Source organism: Megascapheus bottae, chromosome 3 (genome assembly GCF_031878675.1).
Source record: "Megascapheus bottae isolate mThoBot1 chromosome 3, mThoBot2.hap1, whole genome shotgun sequence".
NCBI classification, from domain to species: Eukaryota; Metazoa; Chordata; class Mammalia; order Rodentia; family Geomyidae; genus Megascapheus; species Megascapheus bottae.
In genome coordinates this window covers 85,954,135-85,970,325 of record NC_143511.1, presented here as the reverse complement: position 1 = coordinate 85,970,325, position 16,191 = coordinate 85,954,135, and the positions used below count along the sequence as shown (strand labels likewise).

At 45.8% G+C, this 16,191-nt stretch overlaps 1 protein-coding gene across 3 annotated transcripts in view; it reads left to right on the top strand.

Annotated features, from left to right (window-relative positions):
• Positions 1-296: 296 nt before the first annotated feature.
• The window catches only part of Fnbp1 (formin binding protein 1), a 92,403-nt gene continuing 76,508 nt past the window's right edge, over positions 297-16,191 (top strand). For 2 of the 3 annotated variants that reach the window (XM_090330813.1, XM_090330812.1), the window contains exon 1: positions 437-538. In XM_090330813.1, coding sequence (XP_090186939.1) covers positions 515-538 — 24 coding nt within the window. In that variant the 5' untranslated portion in view covers positions 437-514. Of the gene's footprint in view, positions 539-16,191 lie in introns of all 3 variants that reach the window. The other variant, XM_090330814.1, reaches the window with a different exon arrangement.

Here is a 16,191-nt window from a genome sequence, read left to right as displayed (position 1 = left end):
TGCCGCCGGCGGCTGTCCCCGGACGGGCGCCGCGGAGCAGGGGTGGACCCGCGCCCGCGCGGCCCGAGGGTGGGTGCCGGGCCCGAGCGTCTAACCAGGGAGGCCAGGGAGCAGCGAGGACGGAGCGGGGGAGCGGGGGAGCGGGGGAGCGCGGGCCCCGCGGCCCGGCGGGGGCGGGGCGGGGGCGGGGGGCGGAGCCCGGCCGGGGCGTGCGCGTGCGTGAGCTGTCAGCCCGGCCCCGCCCCCGAGGCCCCGCCCCGCCCCTCCCCCGGCTGTCCGTGAGGGGCGGGAGCGCTGCAGCGCCGCGGCGGCTTCCTCGGGCCATTTTGCTGTGCGGCGATCGGGAGAAAGATCCTTCGCGCAGGTCCTGGGGCCCGGAGCCGGGGGAGGCAGCGGTCTCGCGGGCACCAGGCTGTCCGCGGTCGCGGGACCTCAAGCGGCGAAGCGATCGCCGGGGACGGGGACTGGAGAGCCGCGCCCGCTGCGCGGGGCGCCCCTTCCCGCCCCCTGCACCATGAGCTGGGGCACCGAGCTCTGGGTGAGTGAGGGGCCGGGGCGTGCGGGCGCCAGGCGGCGTCTCCCTGGCGGCCCGGGGAGGGGGCGCCGGCCGGGCTCCAGGCGGAGGCAAGGGCGCGCTAGTCGGGTCTCCGCGGCCTGGGAGCGGGCGTGGATCCCGCGCCCCTCACTGGCCTTGGCCGGGCGGGTGGTGGTGAGAGCGCGGTCAGCCCTGGAGGCTTGGGGATTGGCGTGGGTCCTCCCCGGCCCCGGGGAGCGGCGGTGCGGGCCGGGTCTCCCCGAGCCCGGCGGGCGGTTGGGAAGAGCCTGAATCCCCTCCGGCGGTGCCCGGGGCGCGAGGCGGGGGCCGCGCCCCGCTGCGTACCCCCGCGAGCGCGGGCCGGGGTTCCCGGCTCCACCGGGCATAGGCAGCCTCGGCGGGCGCCAGCTCCCGGCCTCGGGGTTTGGGCGCCAAGGTCGGGGAGGTGAATTCTCCGTGGAAGCGAGGACTTGGGATCGGGGGGCGATTCGAGGTACCCTTGTGTGTCGCGGTGACTCAGGTCCCGAACTTGAGGGGGCCGCGGCGCCTTCCCCGCGAGGAAACGGAGTGGGGGGCTTCGCGGGGCTCGGAGGAAACGGTCTCCAAAGGAGGGGGGCTGGCACCGCGGGGTCCCCTGCCCGGGTGCCCGGCAGCCCGGTGTCCAGACGCTGCTGCTCCCGGCACCGAGGGCGACCCGGGCGGCCGGGCTGCGCACAGCAGCTCTCCTCCGGGAGGAGAGGCGCCGTCCGGGGACGCCGGCCGCAGCCAGGAAGGGCGCTCACAGGGGCCAAAGGATGAGCCCCAAAGCGCGCCGACTGCCGTGGGGAGGCCGAGGGAGAACAAGGTTAGGGCGGGTGATGGAGTTCCGCGCCCTCCCTGTGTTTTCTCTAATTGCTTTTACATAACCATTCCTTAGGGCTTGAAGCAGCTACTGTTATTACTGTTGTTCACGCTAATACTGTTAGAGATGCTACAACCGCGGGGGAAGAGACTCCCTGAAATGAAGATGTCTTGTAAACATCCGTGGGGTGGGATACTCATTCATCCAGCTCCAACCACTCACTACTGTTTACACATAGCCATTTTCACCATCAGTCATCGTGGAGCTTGGACTGCTTGTAATCTACCCCTGGGAAGTGCTGTTTCTTTCCCCTTTTATTCTACTTCTGTGTGCTCTTTTTAGGTTTCCTGAGATGGGAGGACGAAACAGAAGTAGTCCCCATCAAGAGACTAGGAGTTTTTGCATTTTTTCTTCAAGTTCTGGAGTTATTTTTCCTCTGGTTGTTCAAATAGGGGGTTGGAATATGATTGGTTTGTTTGCTTGCTTCTTTGGTTTTTGTTTTTTTTTTATGCCGATCTTGAGCTTCAGTTCAAAGCTGAGGCGTGGGCCCTGAGCTTTGACTCTACCTTTTGAACTGCAGTTCCACTCTTGAGCTTTTTGTCCAGTAACTGGAGATAAGAGTCTCCTAAACCTTTCTGTCTGGGCTGGCTTTGAACCACATCCTCAGATCTCAGTCTCCTGACTAGTTAGGATTACAGGTGTGAGCCACCAGCAACCAGTTTTGAAGGTTGGAATTACGGGTGGGAAAACATCTCACAGTATTTTTCTGACTTAGCTAGGGAGTGAACGCAGAGACAGGCATTTCACAATGATGGAGGAGGTTTGTATAGACAGTCTGAAATAGTGTGGCCAGGGGGGGAGAGAGTGAGTAGAGAGCTCCAGTCCCTCACGTTGTTCTCTACATATTTCTTTGGGGTGTGGAGGGATGGGAAGGAAGGCAAAGATGAGAGCTGTTGAAAATAAATGGGAACTGGAATTTATGATATGAAACCCGTGGCTACCTCAGGATTATTTGCAGAGGTAGTAGGTAGAAAAAATTGAAATGGACTTGGGCCTGAATTGGTAATTATGGAAGCTGGGTGGGGACTAGAGACAGGAGGGCTCATGATGCTAGTCCTTCTACTGTATAGGACTGAAATTTTTCTTTAACAATTTAATTAAAAGAACATTTATTTAGTTATTTTTATATTTGAAATACCTAGTTATTATTACAAGCAATGAAGATAATATGATGATACAGATATATATGGTAGAATTTTAAATAATATTAACATAATAAATGTTATTTGATAGCTTTAGGGCTGAAATTTTCTATAATAAGGGTAAAGGGGTTGGAGTCTGGCATGGTGGCTCATGCCTGTAATCCTAGCTACTCAGGAGGCTGAGATCTGAGGATTTCAGTTCAAAGCCAGGCCAGGCACTAAAGAACAAGAGAGTCTTATCTCCAACTAATCTCTAGAAAATGGGAAGTGGGGCAGAGGCTCAAAGGGTAGGGAGGTAGCTGTGAGCTGAAGAGCTCCGAGACAGTGCCCAGGCCCAGAGTTCAAACCCCATAACCACCACCCCCACTCAGAAAAAAAAAAAAAAAGAGTAAAGGGGCTGGTAGATGGTAGCCCATGCCTCTAATCTGAGGATCTTTGTTTTAAAGCAAGCCCTGGAAGGGAAGTCCTTGAGACTTATCTCCAATTAAGTATCAGAAAACTGGAAGTGGAGCTATGGCTCAAAATGGTAGAGTGCTAGCCTTGAGCAGAAAGAACTCAGGGATAGCACCCAGGCCCCTGAGTTCAAGCCCACAACAGATACCCCCCCCCCAAAAAAAAAAAAGAGTGAAGTGGGGGATTAGAGGCTTGGCTTGGTTCATAGAACACAAACCAATGGTCCCAAGCTTAAGTACACAAAAATATGTAAACATAAAAATAAAGAGTAGTTGGAAAGTATTAAGAGAAAGCTGTGTAATATTTGAATCTCCCCCCGACCTCCTTTCCTGGCTTTGTCCCTGAGCTCCTCCTCTTTGCTCAAGGCTATTGCTCTACCACTTGAGCCACAACCCCATTTCCTGCTTTTTCTGTGATTAATTAGAGATAAGAATCCTAGCGACTTTCCTGCCTGAGCTGACTTCAAACTGGGATCCTCAGATCGCAGCCTCCTGAGTTAGGATTATAGGATTATAGTACCAGCTACCAGTACCCTGAGCCTGGCTTTGAAATTTTTTTGTGTTTGGCAAATTTATGAGGAAGGATGTGTCAATAGTTCTATATGTATATGGCAATGAAAAAAATTTCTTCTTTGTTTTTTGGGTGGTACTGGTGTTTGAATTTAAGGCCTCCCATTTGCTAGATAGGTGTGTTTGCTTGAGCCATATTTTTCAGAACTGCATTTTGCTGGTTATTTTGGAAATGGAGTCTAATAAACTATTCTACTCTGGCTGGATCCCAACCTTCTAGATCTCAGCCTCCTGAGGATTTAGGATTACAGGCCATCAGCCACTGGTGCCTGTTTCTTTTTTTAGGCATTCATAGTATGGACTTTTGCCTTTGCAAAAGTAGCTTATAATTTAATAGAAGACATTATTCCACTACTAAAGAAAGTGCAAAGTTTGAGAGTTAAGGTGAAACGCAAGGCCAAATGTCTATTTTCAGTTGCCTGTTTATTTATTAGTTGTCTGTAAGGCTGTGAAATCCACACACTAATGCAGTGAAGCATATGAAGCTGAAGAACAGCTCTCCATTTCCCTAGTGGTCAGAGGCTGGGACATGTGCAGCACTGGGCAGCCCTGTGGACAACTGTGATTGAAGGTTTCTGCAGCGTGGCTTCGGGATTGGGCACATGGGTAATGAGGTAATGATAGTGCCCTAAACCTCACTTGGCAGGGAGGTACTTGTAGATGGAGAGAGACTGCTGTGGTTTGGGTGGCCGAGAGAGCATGGTGTAACAGGTGGACCTTCACAGGTACAAGTGGAATTGACACAGTTCAGGGCTCGAGTAAAAACGACTAAGAGTTAACAAAACCACCAGATTTAAACTTGCATTAAAGGCCCACTTTCCTGCCACATCCTGCTTTGTGGAAGGAGTTCAACCCTCCTCTTCCTCCCCTCCTCCTGCTCCTCCTCTTCTTCCTCCTCCTCTTCCTCCTCTTCTTTTAAAATATCCTTTGTAAGAATAACCTTTGAGACTCTAGGATATTTTTGAGAAATTGAATAATGTCAGGTAATTTTATCATGAAAGTACTCAAATGAACTCAAACCAGTCATTTCTATTCTCTTTATTGAATCGGTTTATGTTTTCTTTGGATTCTCTATTTTTGTAGCTGAGGATTGTAACTGAATAAATGGCTACTTTTAAGTGATTAGATTGTGACAACATTATGTCTCCATGACTGGCCATAACATTGACTTAATCAATTTTTAAAATTTTGCTTGAATGGTAACTATGTATAAGACTCCAATCTGAGTAATGATAAGTTACATTATAGGCACAGAGAAAGATCTCCTTATTTCTGAGACATCATATTAAGTAGGGTTTTTTGTTGTTGTTCTTGCTGGATTTTTGTTTAGTTTTTCTTTTGTGGTAGCCATCCTAGGGCTTGAACTCAGGGCCTGGGCATTGTCCCTTAGCTTGTTTTGCTTAAGCTGGTTCTCTAATTCTTGAGCCCCACCTCCACTTCTGGACTTTTTGTGGTTCGATGGGGATAAGAGTCTCACCAACTCTCCTGCCTTGGCTGGTTTGGGACCTTGATCCTCAGATCTCGGCCTCTTGAGTAGCTGACAGGCATGAGCTACCACCACCTCTAGTCTATAACATCAGAGTCAAAGAGAGATTTATATTCTGTGTAAAATTAGCCAAATTAAGGATAAGAGTATATAGCCTCGCTGGTAGAAAAATTTGGAGCCCTTGGATTTGATCCCCAGCATAGGAGAAAAAAAAAAAAACCCAAACAACCAAAATGCATTTATCTAAGTGTTTATTTATTTATTTTTCTTTTGGCAGTCCTAGGGCTTGAACTTTGGGCCTGACCAGTGTCCTTGGGCTTTCTCAATGCTAGAGCTCTACCTCTGCCAGTTGAGCCATCAAACCACTTCTGGCTTTTTGTATGTATGTGGTACTGAGGAATTGAATCTGGGTCTTTGTGCATGCTAGGTAAGCACTCTACCACTAGGCCAAACTCCCACCTGATTTTTTTTTTTTTTGAGAGTAATGCCAAACGAGGTCCCAATGGTTCACACCTGTAATTCTAGCTACTCAGGAAACAGAACTGACGATTCTAGTTTGAAGCCAGCCCAGGCAGGAAAGTCTAGGAGACTCTTCTCTCCAATAAACTACTCAGAAAAAGCCAGTGGTGGGGCTGTGGCTCAAGTGGTAGGGCACTATCCTTGATCACAAAGAGGCTCAGGCCCAGAATTCACACCCCAGGACCAGCAAAATGTAAAAAAAAACCAAAAAGGTATAATGTTTTAAGAGTCGAAGTTGAAATCATGACTGACACTGAAGAAATGACAGATGGACAGTTTATTACATTGAATTGTTTTTCTTACTTCCTTGAAGTTGACAGGTGATTAGATGTCATTGCCACTTTGATTTGATTCTTGTTAGTGAGAAGTCTGGATAGCTCCACTGAAGATTTTTGCTTTCATCATGATTCCAGGCTTTGCTGCTCACAGTTCATTCAGTGACAGAACCTGGCTCTGCTGTCCCCTGGAGACCCTGTGCCATCTTTTATTTCCTTGCTTGGTGCTGATGAGAAATGAGGTAACACAGCACACAGGAAAGAAAACAGAAAGCCCTGCCTTAGACTCATTGCTTAGCACAATGAGAGGCCACCTGTGTGGATCCTGTCTAATGTTTGTTTTGTTTTGAAGGGTGCCTTATTTTTGGGGGGGCCAGTCCTGGGGTTGAACTCAGGACCTGGGCTCTGTTCCTGAGCTTTCTGGCTTGAGGCTAGAGCCACAGCTCCGCCTCCAGCTTTAGTGGTAAAGATAAGAGTGTCATCAACTTTACTAACCTGCTGGCCTTTAACCACTATCCTTAGATTTCAGCCTCCTGAGTAGCTAGGATTGGAGGTCTGAGCCACCAGCATCCAGTTTAGGACAGTGGCAACATATGATGCACATAGTAACTTTGTGTACTTCCAGGAGCACCAGAGGCCCAGCTCTGCACCAGTCTTCCCAAGAACAATGGTGGCTTCTATAAATATTTAATACATATTTATTAAACAAACTAATGAATCTTTTTTTCTCTTTTGTATTAACATTTGCTTTAAAAATATGTGATAGGAATAATAGCCCCCTTTTGAAGAATCAGATTGTTTTTTTGGTGCCTGTACTGGAGTTTGAACTCAGGGCCTCACCCTCTCCCTTGGCTTTTTTGCTCCAGCCTGGACCTCTAACCATTTGATGCACACCCTCACTTCCTAGACTTCATATTACAAGCACAGATTTAGGTTCACAAAAATGTCAAATAGAAGATATATAGACAGCTCATTTCCCTCACACACTGTTGCCCCAAAACACACACCAGGGGCTGAGAGTTTGGCCTAGTGGTAAAGTGCTTGCGTAGTATACACGGAGGCCTGGGTTTGATTACTCAGTACCACATACATTAAAAAAAGCTGGAAGTGGTGGAAGGGGTACTGTGGCTCAAGTGGTAGGGCGCTAGCCTTGAGAAAGCCTAAGGACAGTCGTTAGGCCCTGAGTTTTTTTCCTGATTTTTTTTTTTTGTTTTTTGCCAGTCCTGGGGCTTGAACTCAGGGCCTGGGCACTGTCCTTGGGCTTTTTCCTCAAGGCTAGCACTCTGCCACTTGAGCCACAGCACCACTTCCGGCTTTTTCTATATGTGGTACCAAGGAGTCGAACCTGGGTCTTTGTGCATGCTAGGCAAGCACTCTACCACTAGGCCAAACTCCCGGCCCCAAACGCTGAGTTTTTGACTGACACACACACACACACACACACACACACACACACACACATATCTAGGTACACTGATTTAGACTCCTAGTCTCGTTTGCCTTTAAGGAAGGTTTTTTTTTTTCTTTTTTTATTGAAAAAATTTTATTAACACTGATTTTTTTTTACATCATATTTCATAAGGAAGGGCTTGAAAAGTGATTGTTCATGGTACTTAATCCTGGCAGGGATACCTATGTTTCACACTAGATAGTGTTTAAATTTGAACCAAGGTAACACTGATTATTTATTTAACTTAAGGCACTCTATCCCTTGATCCACAGCTACATTTTTTGGCTTTTTGCTGGTTAACTGGAGATAAAAATCTCGATGACTTTCCTGAACCTCAGATAATCAGCTTTCTGAGTAGCTAAGGTTAAAGGAATTGGCCACTGGTGTCTGGCTGCACTGGTGCTTTTTCCAGCTTGAAGGTAGTTGGCTGTCAATACTTTCAGGTTATTACCAGGAGAATGATTATCTTTTGTCACCATTCACAACAAACAGGTCTTAGCTTTTCCACTCTTCCTGACTCTTTACCCTGCAGACCTTTCTGTCTATGATAAACACAGCAAGGGCAGCAGGAAGTTAGTCCTCCCTTCCCTGGCAGGAGAGGGCCCAGTATGGGGCCACTTGGTTCCTGCTAGCTTCACACCTAGGTTTTGACTTGCAGCTCTTAAGCAAAACAGAACCTGGGCAGCCCGGCAGTTTTATGGTTCATAGCTTCATATCAGCATTTTGCCTTCACTTCATATATTACCCGTGATGTTGAATATAAGTGGTATTTGAGTTTTTAAGTACTGTATAGGAGTTTTATAAGAGCCATTGCTGACTGGCCACCCTGTAGTTCAAGATTTATACTGTGGCACATGGAAGGTGCCTCCATAAGGGTTCTTCGAGCGTCAGCCACTTCCTCACTGAGCTAATACTGTGTTTCCTGTGAGTCTTCCTCTCACCTCCTTCACCGCCACCCACGCTTCAAAATAAGACTTTATTTTGACACTTAAAAAATTGCATGCTACCAAAGAGTCTGGGGAGTTAAATCTAATGAGATTTTACAAAGTGGGTGTGAATTCTTCTGGAATTAGCATATATAGGGAAATATTTGTTTCCTGTTTCAGTAATATGTCTTCTTACTAGCTTGTAGTAGTGTGTCTACTAACAACAACAACAAGAAACCCCAAGTTTAGGACTGGGCACTGGTGGCTCACATCTGTAATCCTAGCTACTCAGGAGACAGAATGTGAGGCTTGAGGTTCATTATCAGCCACCCACACAAGAAAGTCTGGGACTTTTATGTCCAGTTAACCAGCAGAAAGCTGGAAGTAGAGGTGTGACTTAAGCAGTAGAGCACCAACTTTGAGTAAAAAAAAAAAAAAAAACTAAGGGATAGTGCTCAAGCCCTGAGTTTAAGCCCTAATACTAGATTAAGAAAAAAAAAAAAATTAAGCCCAGTACTGGTAGCTCACATGTGTATTCCTAGCCACTGTGGAGGCTAAGATCTGAGAATAGTGGTTAGAAGGAAGCTCAGGCTAGAATGTTAGAAATATTCTTTTTTTTTTTTTTTTTTTTTTTTTTTTTTTGCCAGTCCTGGGCTTGGGCTCAGGGCCTGAGCACTGTCCCTGGATTTTCCCAAGGCTAGGGCTCTACCACTTGAGCCACAGAACCACTTCTGGCTTTTTGCTACATATGTGGTCCTGAGGAATCAAACCCGGGTCTTTGTGCATGCTAGGCAAGCACTCTACCACTAGGCCAAATTCCCAGCCCCGTTGGAAATATTCTTATCTTCACTTATTCAGAAGTGGTGCTGTGGCTCAAAGTGGTAGCCTTGTGCTGACAAGCCCAGGGATAGTACCCAGGCCCAGAGTTCAAGCCCCACAAACTGACCTAAATAAATAAATAAATAAATACTAATATTCTAATTAGGACCAACTTTCATGCCCTCAGTTTCATTCTGTTTGGAAAAGTATATGTTAAATTTCTGTCCCTGAGTTTTTGCTCGAGTGGGCACTCTATCACTTAAACTACACTGCCACTTCTGGCTTTTTCTGTGTATGTGGTATTGAGGAGTCAAACCCAGGGCTTCACTCATGCTAGGCAAGCAACCACCACTAAGTCACAAATCCAGCCTCAAGTTTTAGTTCTTAAGGAACAAGAAAATTGAGTCTTTTCTCTCCTATCTATAGCAAAAGAAAACTTATCAGCTTTAGAGGAAGCTCTTTCCCTAGTAAAGCCAGTAGTGAGAGTGGGTTCCTGAAAGGCATTAGTGGAGAAGTGTGGGCGCGTGGCTTGCTTAACTCCTCATTTACTAGCGTCCAAGTCCTTGCTCTCCTAACCTGTAAGTAAACATGAGGCACTGATCTTGTCTTCCTCATCCCAAGGACCGTGAGGCTATTGGATGAGAGGTAATGGGTAAATACAAACTGTTATCATCGTGGGAGGATGGCGGAAAAGCCCAGTTCCTCAGGAACACAGTGTCCAGATCTTTTGCAAACTGAACAATTCACTGTCCTACCCTCTAGTTTTCACATAAAGCTTTTTCCCTGTGCTCTCAAATTTTGTGTACATGTTAACAATAAAATAAAACAGACTGATACTAGAAGAATGCCTGGCTATCATCGCTGGCTAAGGATTGTGGATTTCAGGAAACGGTATCAATTGCAGTATATATATATATACACATATATACATATACATAATCCATACATACGTATTTTTGTCTGTGTATAAATTCCTGTGTTTGCACAAAGTCAGTGGATCCTGTAGGTGTGTATACTGTGAAACCTATTTTTGATCATGACTGAATTTTTCCATTTAAATTTTGTTTATACTGAAAAATAAGTTACCTATTTGTATTCAGTTTTCAAAAGGCACTCAGGTATATACAAAAAGCTCCCTGTCATCCTGAAATAGACTATACATACGTGTATATATGTGTATATATATATATATATATATATATATATATATTCCCCGCCCCTGCCCCCCCACCTGTGGCCCTGGGAGTGATCTGAGGTGGTGCAGAGAGAAAGCTCTCTAGGAGAGCTCTCTGCCACTGTGCTGAACCCCCAGCCTGATTTAATTCTCTCTTTTTTTTTTAATTGTCAGGATAATGTATAGAGGGGTTACAGTTACATTCATCAGATAGTAGGTGAGTTACTTCTCATAGGATTTAATTCTTTACTACTGTTAATCACTACTGTTTTTGTTGTTGTTTTTTTTGCCAGTCCTGGGCTTGGGCTCAGGGCCTAAGCAATGCCCTTGGGCTTTTTCAAGGCTAGAGCTCTACCACTTGAACCAGAGTACCACTTCTGGCTTTTTTCTATGCATGTGGTAACTGAGGAATCGAACCCGGGTCTTGGTGAATGCTAGGTAAGCACTCTACAACAAGGCCAAACTCACAGCCCCTGTCACTACCATTTTAGTGGCAAATAGTTATGAGTTACTGTATAAAAGAAGAAATCACATGAAATTCTACAAATAACATTATGCCTTGATAAGACCTGATAAAAGACACTGACATGGTGAAGATTTTTTTCCCTGCCAATTCTGGGGCTTGAACTCAGGGCCTGGACACTGTCTCTGAACTTCTCTTGTTCAAGGTTCACATTCTATCACTTGAGCCACAGCACCACTTCTGGCTTTTTCTGCTTATGTGGAGTTGAACCCAGGGCTTCATGCATGCTAGGCAAGCTCTCTACCACTAAGCCACATTCCCAGCCCTGGTGAAGATTCTTGTACTCCTTTTTTCCATCTTCTGTGTATTTTTGGAGTATGGGTTGAGTACTAGGACTTGGTTCTGGCTGTCAAGGAGCTTACAGTGTGTCAGAGCTGCAGAAACAAACAAGAAACTCCAGTTCCAGGCTGTCAGGGAGGAGGGATGGTAACTAGGGAACAGAGCTCACAGGATGGACTGCAGTGGGGGAGCAGGAAGCTCCACAAGCAGGAAGGTCAAGTCACCCTGGGTAGATCAGTGGGGTCCTGACACCTTTTCAGGAAGAGGGAGGACACATTGTGTCCTCAGGCCTCCAAGAATGAGGTCACACACAACTCTAGAATGAGCAGAGCCTGTGATAGGGCTGTGAGAGGAACCTGAACATGTCCACTCCAACTGAAAACCATCACAGGGGGCGAGGCATCCTTGAACTACTAAAATCAGGTAGCTACAGTGCCCACCCCCATTGTCACTTTCTTCCGGTCATTACCTACTCCTCCCCCACCAAGCTGAGTACATCATTTATTTTGGTCCTGTTTCTTCTCCTCTGCTACAACTTGGGTAGAATTTGTTGTTTACGTTGGTGTTGGAGATTGAACTCATCATGGCCTCACATCACCAGTCCTTTGCTCCTCAACTCTAAATTTTAATCTAATAGATTTAGTATTTTCAGTTTGCCTTGAGGTGACTCACACTAGCTAAATTCCCAAGACTGATGAAAAAACCAGAATGTAAATTTGAAAGTTAGAGTGAGAAGTATATTCATAGGAGACTGACTATGCGCGTTTGCTGATCTGTACATTCCTTCCCTATAGGCTAAGCTGCATGGAAAGCTAAATTCTATATCGAGTTTCTTGGAGAGCATAAAATCCAAGTAAGGTTGGATGAATGTAATGGGTGGTGACAGGAAGCTCTGAGTGCCTCGGGCATCTGTCTCGAGAGGGACAGATGAAGGATAGTCTCTTTTATATCGCTGTGCTATGTAGATGATTATTTTTGTTTTAACCCATTCTTTCTCCAGGAGTAGGGGATGTCTGGTCTTTGGCCAGCCATATAAAGCCTGTGAAATCACTTAGTACGTGATGGAGCAGACATGTATGCTTTCCATTGGCTCGCCCTGGCTATCCTCCTGTATCGATAATTTTGCATCGCCTAAAATGACTTTATAAATATCCACATGGCCCTTGGCAGAAAGAAAGACTAAGACTTCCCCTGCCCTGGTAGACGAGGCAGATGGCAATCTAATTAGTTATGTTCAGATATTTTTCACTTTTATTTCTAATCTTGCATCCCTGAGAATACATCCAATAACTCAGATTGGATGTTGAATATCCATCCTTCATCTGTCATCAATTTCAAAATTGGCAACTACATCATGAATTTGATTCTATTTATTTATTCATTCATTCTAAAGAAACTATTGGATTTTTGTTGTTGTTGTATAAATTATGCCATTGCTTGTGGAATACTATAGAGCTTGTACTATCCTTTTCATTCCTTCAGTCTTCTAATGGTAGGCTTGATTATGACAGCAGAGGTGGCATTGTGGTTCAAGTGGTAGAGCACCAGCCTCAAGCAAAAAAGCCAAGCCGAGAGCACAAGGCCCTAAGTTCAAGCCCCAGTATTAGTACACAAAAGTTGTACTTCCAGCTGGGTGCCCATGGCTCACACCTGTAAACCTAGCTACTCAGGAGGCTGAGATCTGAGGATCATGGTTAAAGCCAGATGGGGCAGAAAGGTCTCGGTGAGACTCTTATCTCCAATTAGCCCCTCAAAATCTGGAAGTGGTGGTTCAAGTGGTAGAGTGCTAGCCTTGAGCACAAAGAGGCTCAGGGATAGTGCCCAAGCTCCACAGCCAATGACAAAAACAATTGTACTTCCATGTTACCTTGATTTATTGTGTGTCCAGTAATGCTAAAAGGTTATGGAGACAATTGTAGAGTGAGTGCCTGATCTCAGTGGGCGTCTCTATGCCTGTGTTCTAGCCAGTAGCTACCTGAGTGCATCTGGAGGTCAGGTGGAAGGTCCATGTTGAGACAGGACAGTCAGAAATCTTGGATGAAGCTAGGTGTGGTGGCCCATCCCTGTCATCCTAGCTACTCAGGAGGCTGAGATCTGAGGATCAGGGTTCAAAGCCAGCCCAGGCACAAAAGAATGTGAGACTCTTATTTCCAGTTAATCAGTAAAAAAAAAACAACAACAAAAACTGAAAGTGGAGCTGTGGCTCAAGGGGTAGGGTAGTAGTCTTGAGCTGAAGAGTTCAGGGATAAAGCCCAGGCCCAGAGCTCAAGCCCCATCTCACACACACACACACACACACACACACACACACACACACACACATGCACGCACGCGCGCGCGCACGCGCACGCAATCTTGGATGAAGATGGTAGATTCTAGGCCCTAGCTTGTCCTCCTCTGAGGGTGAGATGCTGCCCTCCCTGTGTGAGAACCCTGCTGCTTCACACATCTGCCATTGCCCTTTTGGACAGCAGCTGAACCCTCTGTTTGCTAAAGTGTTTACTTTACCTGAGAATCATTATGTGATGTTTGTTTTAGATAGAGGGGTAGATGAATGGGTTGATTGGCTTCACAAACTGTTACAAGAGCAGAAGTAGAACTTGGAACTTGGACAAAATTGGAAGTAATAGTACTGTTCCAAGGCATAAATGAGAAAAATCAACCAAGTGCTCACTGATGGGAATTCAGCTGTGGGTGGTAACCAGAATGAATGTTATCCAGGCATCAGCTCAGGAGGGTTTTGCAGGCAGTTTACAAGTGTAAACTCTGCTCATTTGAAAGTTGTCCATGTGCTTATGACATGTAGATTTGGATGAAGTTTAGAATTACTGAAGTCATACCTTATTGACTCAGATTTCTCTTGTATTCAGTATTGTTCAATTTTCCTCTTTATAAGCCACCAGATAAATCAGATTTGGGGAAAACTCTAGATTGCACATGTAATTGATTGGGTCTTACAAAAGTGTCCACAAGAGTAGCTCATTTCACATGCAGCTCCTACAGTTGGCCCTCTAGGCTCCTCCCATTGGCTGGTGGGAGGGTTTTCTAGCCTCCCGTGGGACAGATAGATCAGGTGGTTTAGAAGGACCCATCATGGGTATGCTGCACACTCTTACCTTACCCTTGTGGAAGGCTTGCTCTTACAACCCAGCTGCCATATTGTCAGGAAAGCTAAACAGCACAGATAGAGAATGCAGGGAGGAGACAACTACAGAAGTTCCTGTGACAGCCACCTTGAGGACTTTGCTGGATACTCATAATCAGCTGACAGCCATAGGAATGCAGGGCTTCCAGATGATTCTAGCCTAAGGTCTTTGAGCCTTCAAGCCTTCCCATTCCAGGCTCACGCCATCAGTTCCTGTCCACATTCTTGACCCATAATAAAGTAATTCTTTCTCACAAAGTTTTGAGTTATTTGTTATACAATAATAGTCCCTGTGCATAACAACAGTATAACCGTTATTATACAATTATACAACAGTACTACAATACTAGTACAGAATGGCAATACTGTAGTCTCTTCCCCACACTGACACACACTTGTGCATCTACTGGAGCTTGAATTCAGGGCCTAGTCACTGTCCTTGGGCTTTCTCAAGGCTAGAGCTCTACCACTTGAGCCACAGTGCCACTTCTGGCTTTTTTCTATGTATGTGGTACCAAGGAATCCAACCCAGGTCTTCATACAAGCTAGGCAAGCACTCTACCACTAGGCCAAACTCCCGGCCCCTTGTTCATGAGATTCTTATAGCCAATAAAATTACCAGAAGTGGAGCTGTGGCTCAAGTAGTAGATACTGCCCTTGAGCCTAAAAGCTAAGGGACAGTGCCTAGGTCCTGAGTTCAAGCCCCAGGTCTAGCATGCATACACACACACACACACACACACACACACACACACACACACACACACACACACACACATATACATACACCTTTATAGAAAAAAAGCAAACTCCTTAATCTAGGCAAGGTTCTTGGCACAGACTGTACACTTTGAATACTGGCATTGTGTTTCCGTCTTTGTATACTCTCAGGTGTTTTGCATGTTGTCCTAATTACTGGTGCCCTCCCAGAGAGGAAACTCCATAGCAGTACCCTTTTGTAGTAAGTGGTTTGCTGTTTTACCCACCCCCAAGTTTCATTTCCCCGTTGTTCAGATATAAGCCATGCTGACCTCCTTCAGAAACATTCTTCTGAGAAATATCAAGTAAAATACAGCACTCTATTTTTTTGGAAGTACTGGGGATTGAACTCAGGGCTTTGAGTTCAAGCCACACCTTCAGTTCTTTGGCTGTTTTTAGTTTGCTTTTCAGATAGTGCTCAGACTTTTGCCCCAGCGTGGCCTCAGACTTCCATTTTCTTATGTCCACCTCCCAAGTAGTTGGGATTACAGGTATGTACTACCACCCCAGGCTCAAACGTAAAAGCCTTCTTTGGCTTTTCACTTTGAAAGAGTTGCTGCTCTAGAGGCAGTAGACCTGCAGTACTGAAGTCAGATAAATGGATGTAGTTCTGACTGGACTTACTCATTCTCAGTACCCCTTTGAGTGAAAGTCTTGGGTGAAGTTTTCTAAAGGCTATTTTAACTTCGTTTGATTTCATTCTTAGAAAATTTCTAAAGTTTAATGAGTGCATGATCTTGATATAGGCCTGGAGCAGTCCATGGATGGCTTATGCCTGTAATAATCCTAGCTGCTCAGAAGGCTGAGATCTGAGAATTGGGTTTGAAAACAGACAAATTAACGAGTAAAATACTGGAAGCAAGCTGTGGCTCAAGTGGTAGAGTGCAAGCCTTGAGCAAAAAAAAAAAAAAAAAAAAAAGCCAAGCAAGAGCATGAAGTCCTGAGTTTAAGCACAGGTACTGTCACACACACACACACAAAGTGTATATGGAGGCAGACTGCTTGGTTCCTATCCAGTTACTCAGTGGCTGAGTCATTTTGGACAGGTCATTTAACTTCATCTTCACCTGTAAAATGATAATGACAGGGTCTGGTGTATTAGGTTATTGGGATTAGTGGGTTAGCGAATGTTTTGTGTCTGATGTCCAGAGCTGTGTTCATGTAGGCTGACACTGTCAGCTGTGCCTGTTGCTGACTGTGCTACAGGACTTGGATTATACATCAGGAAGAACTTCC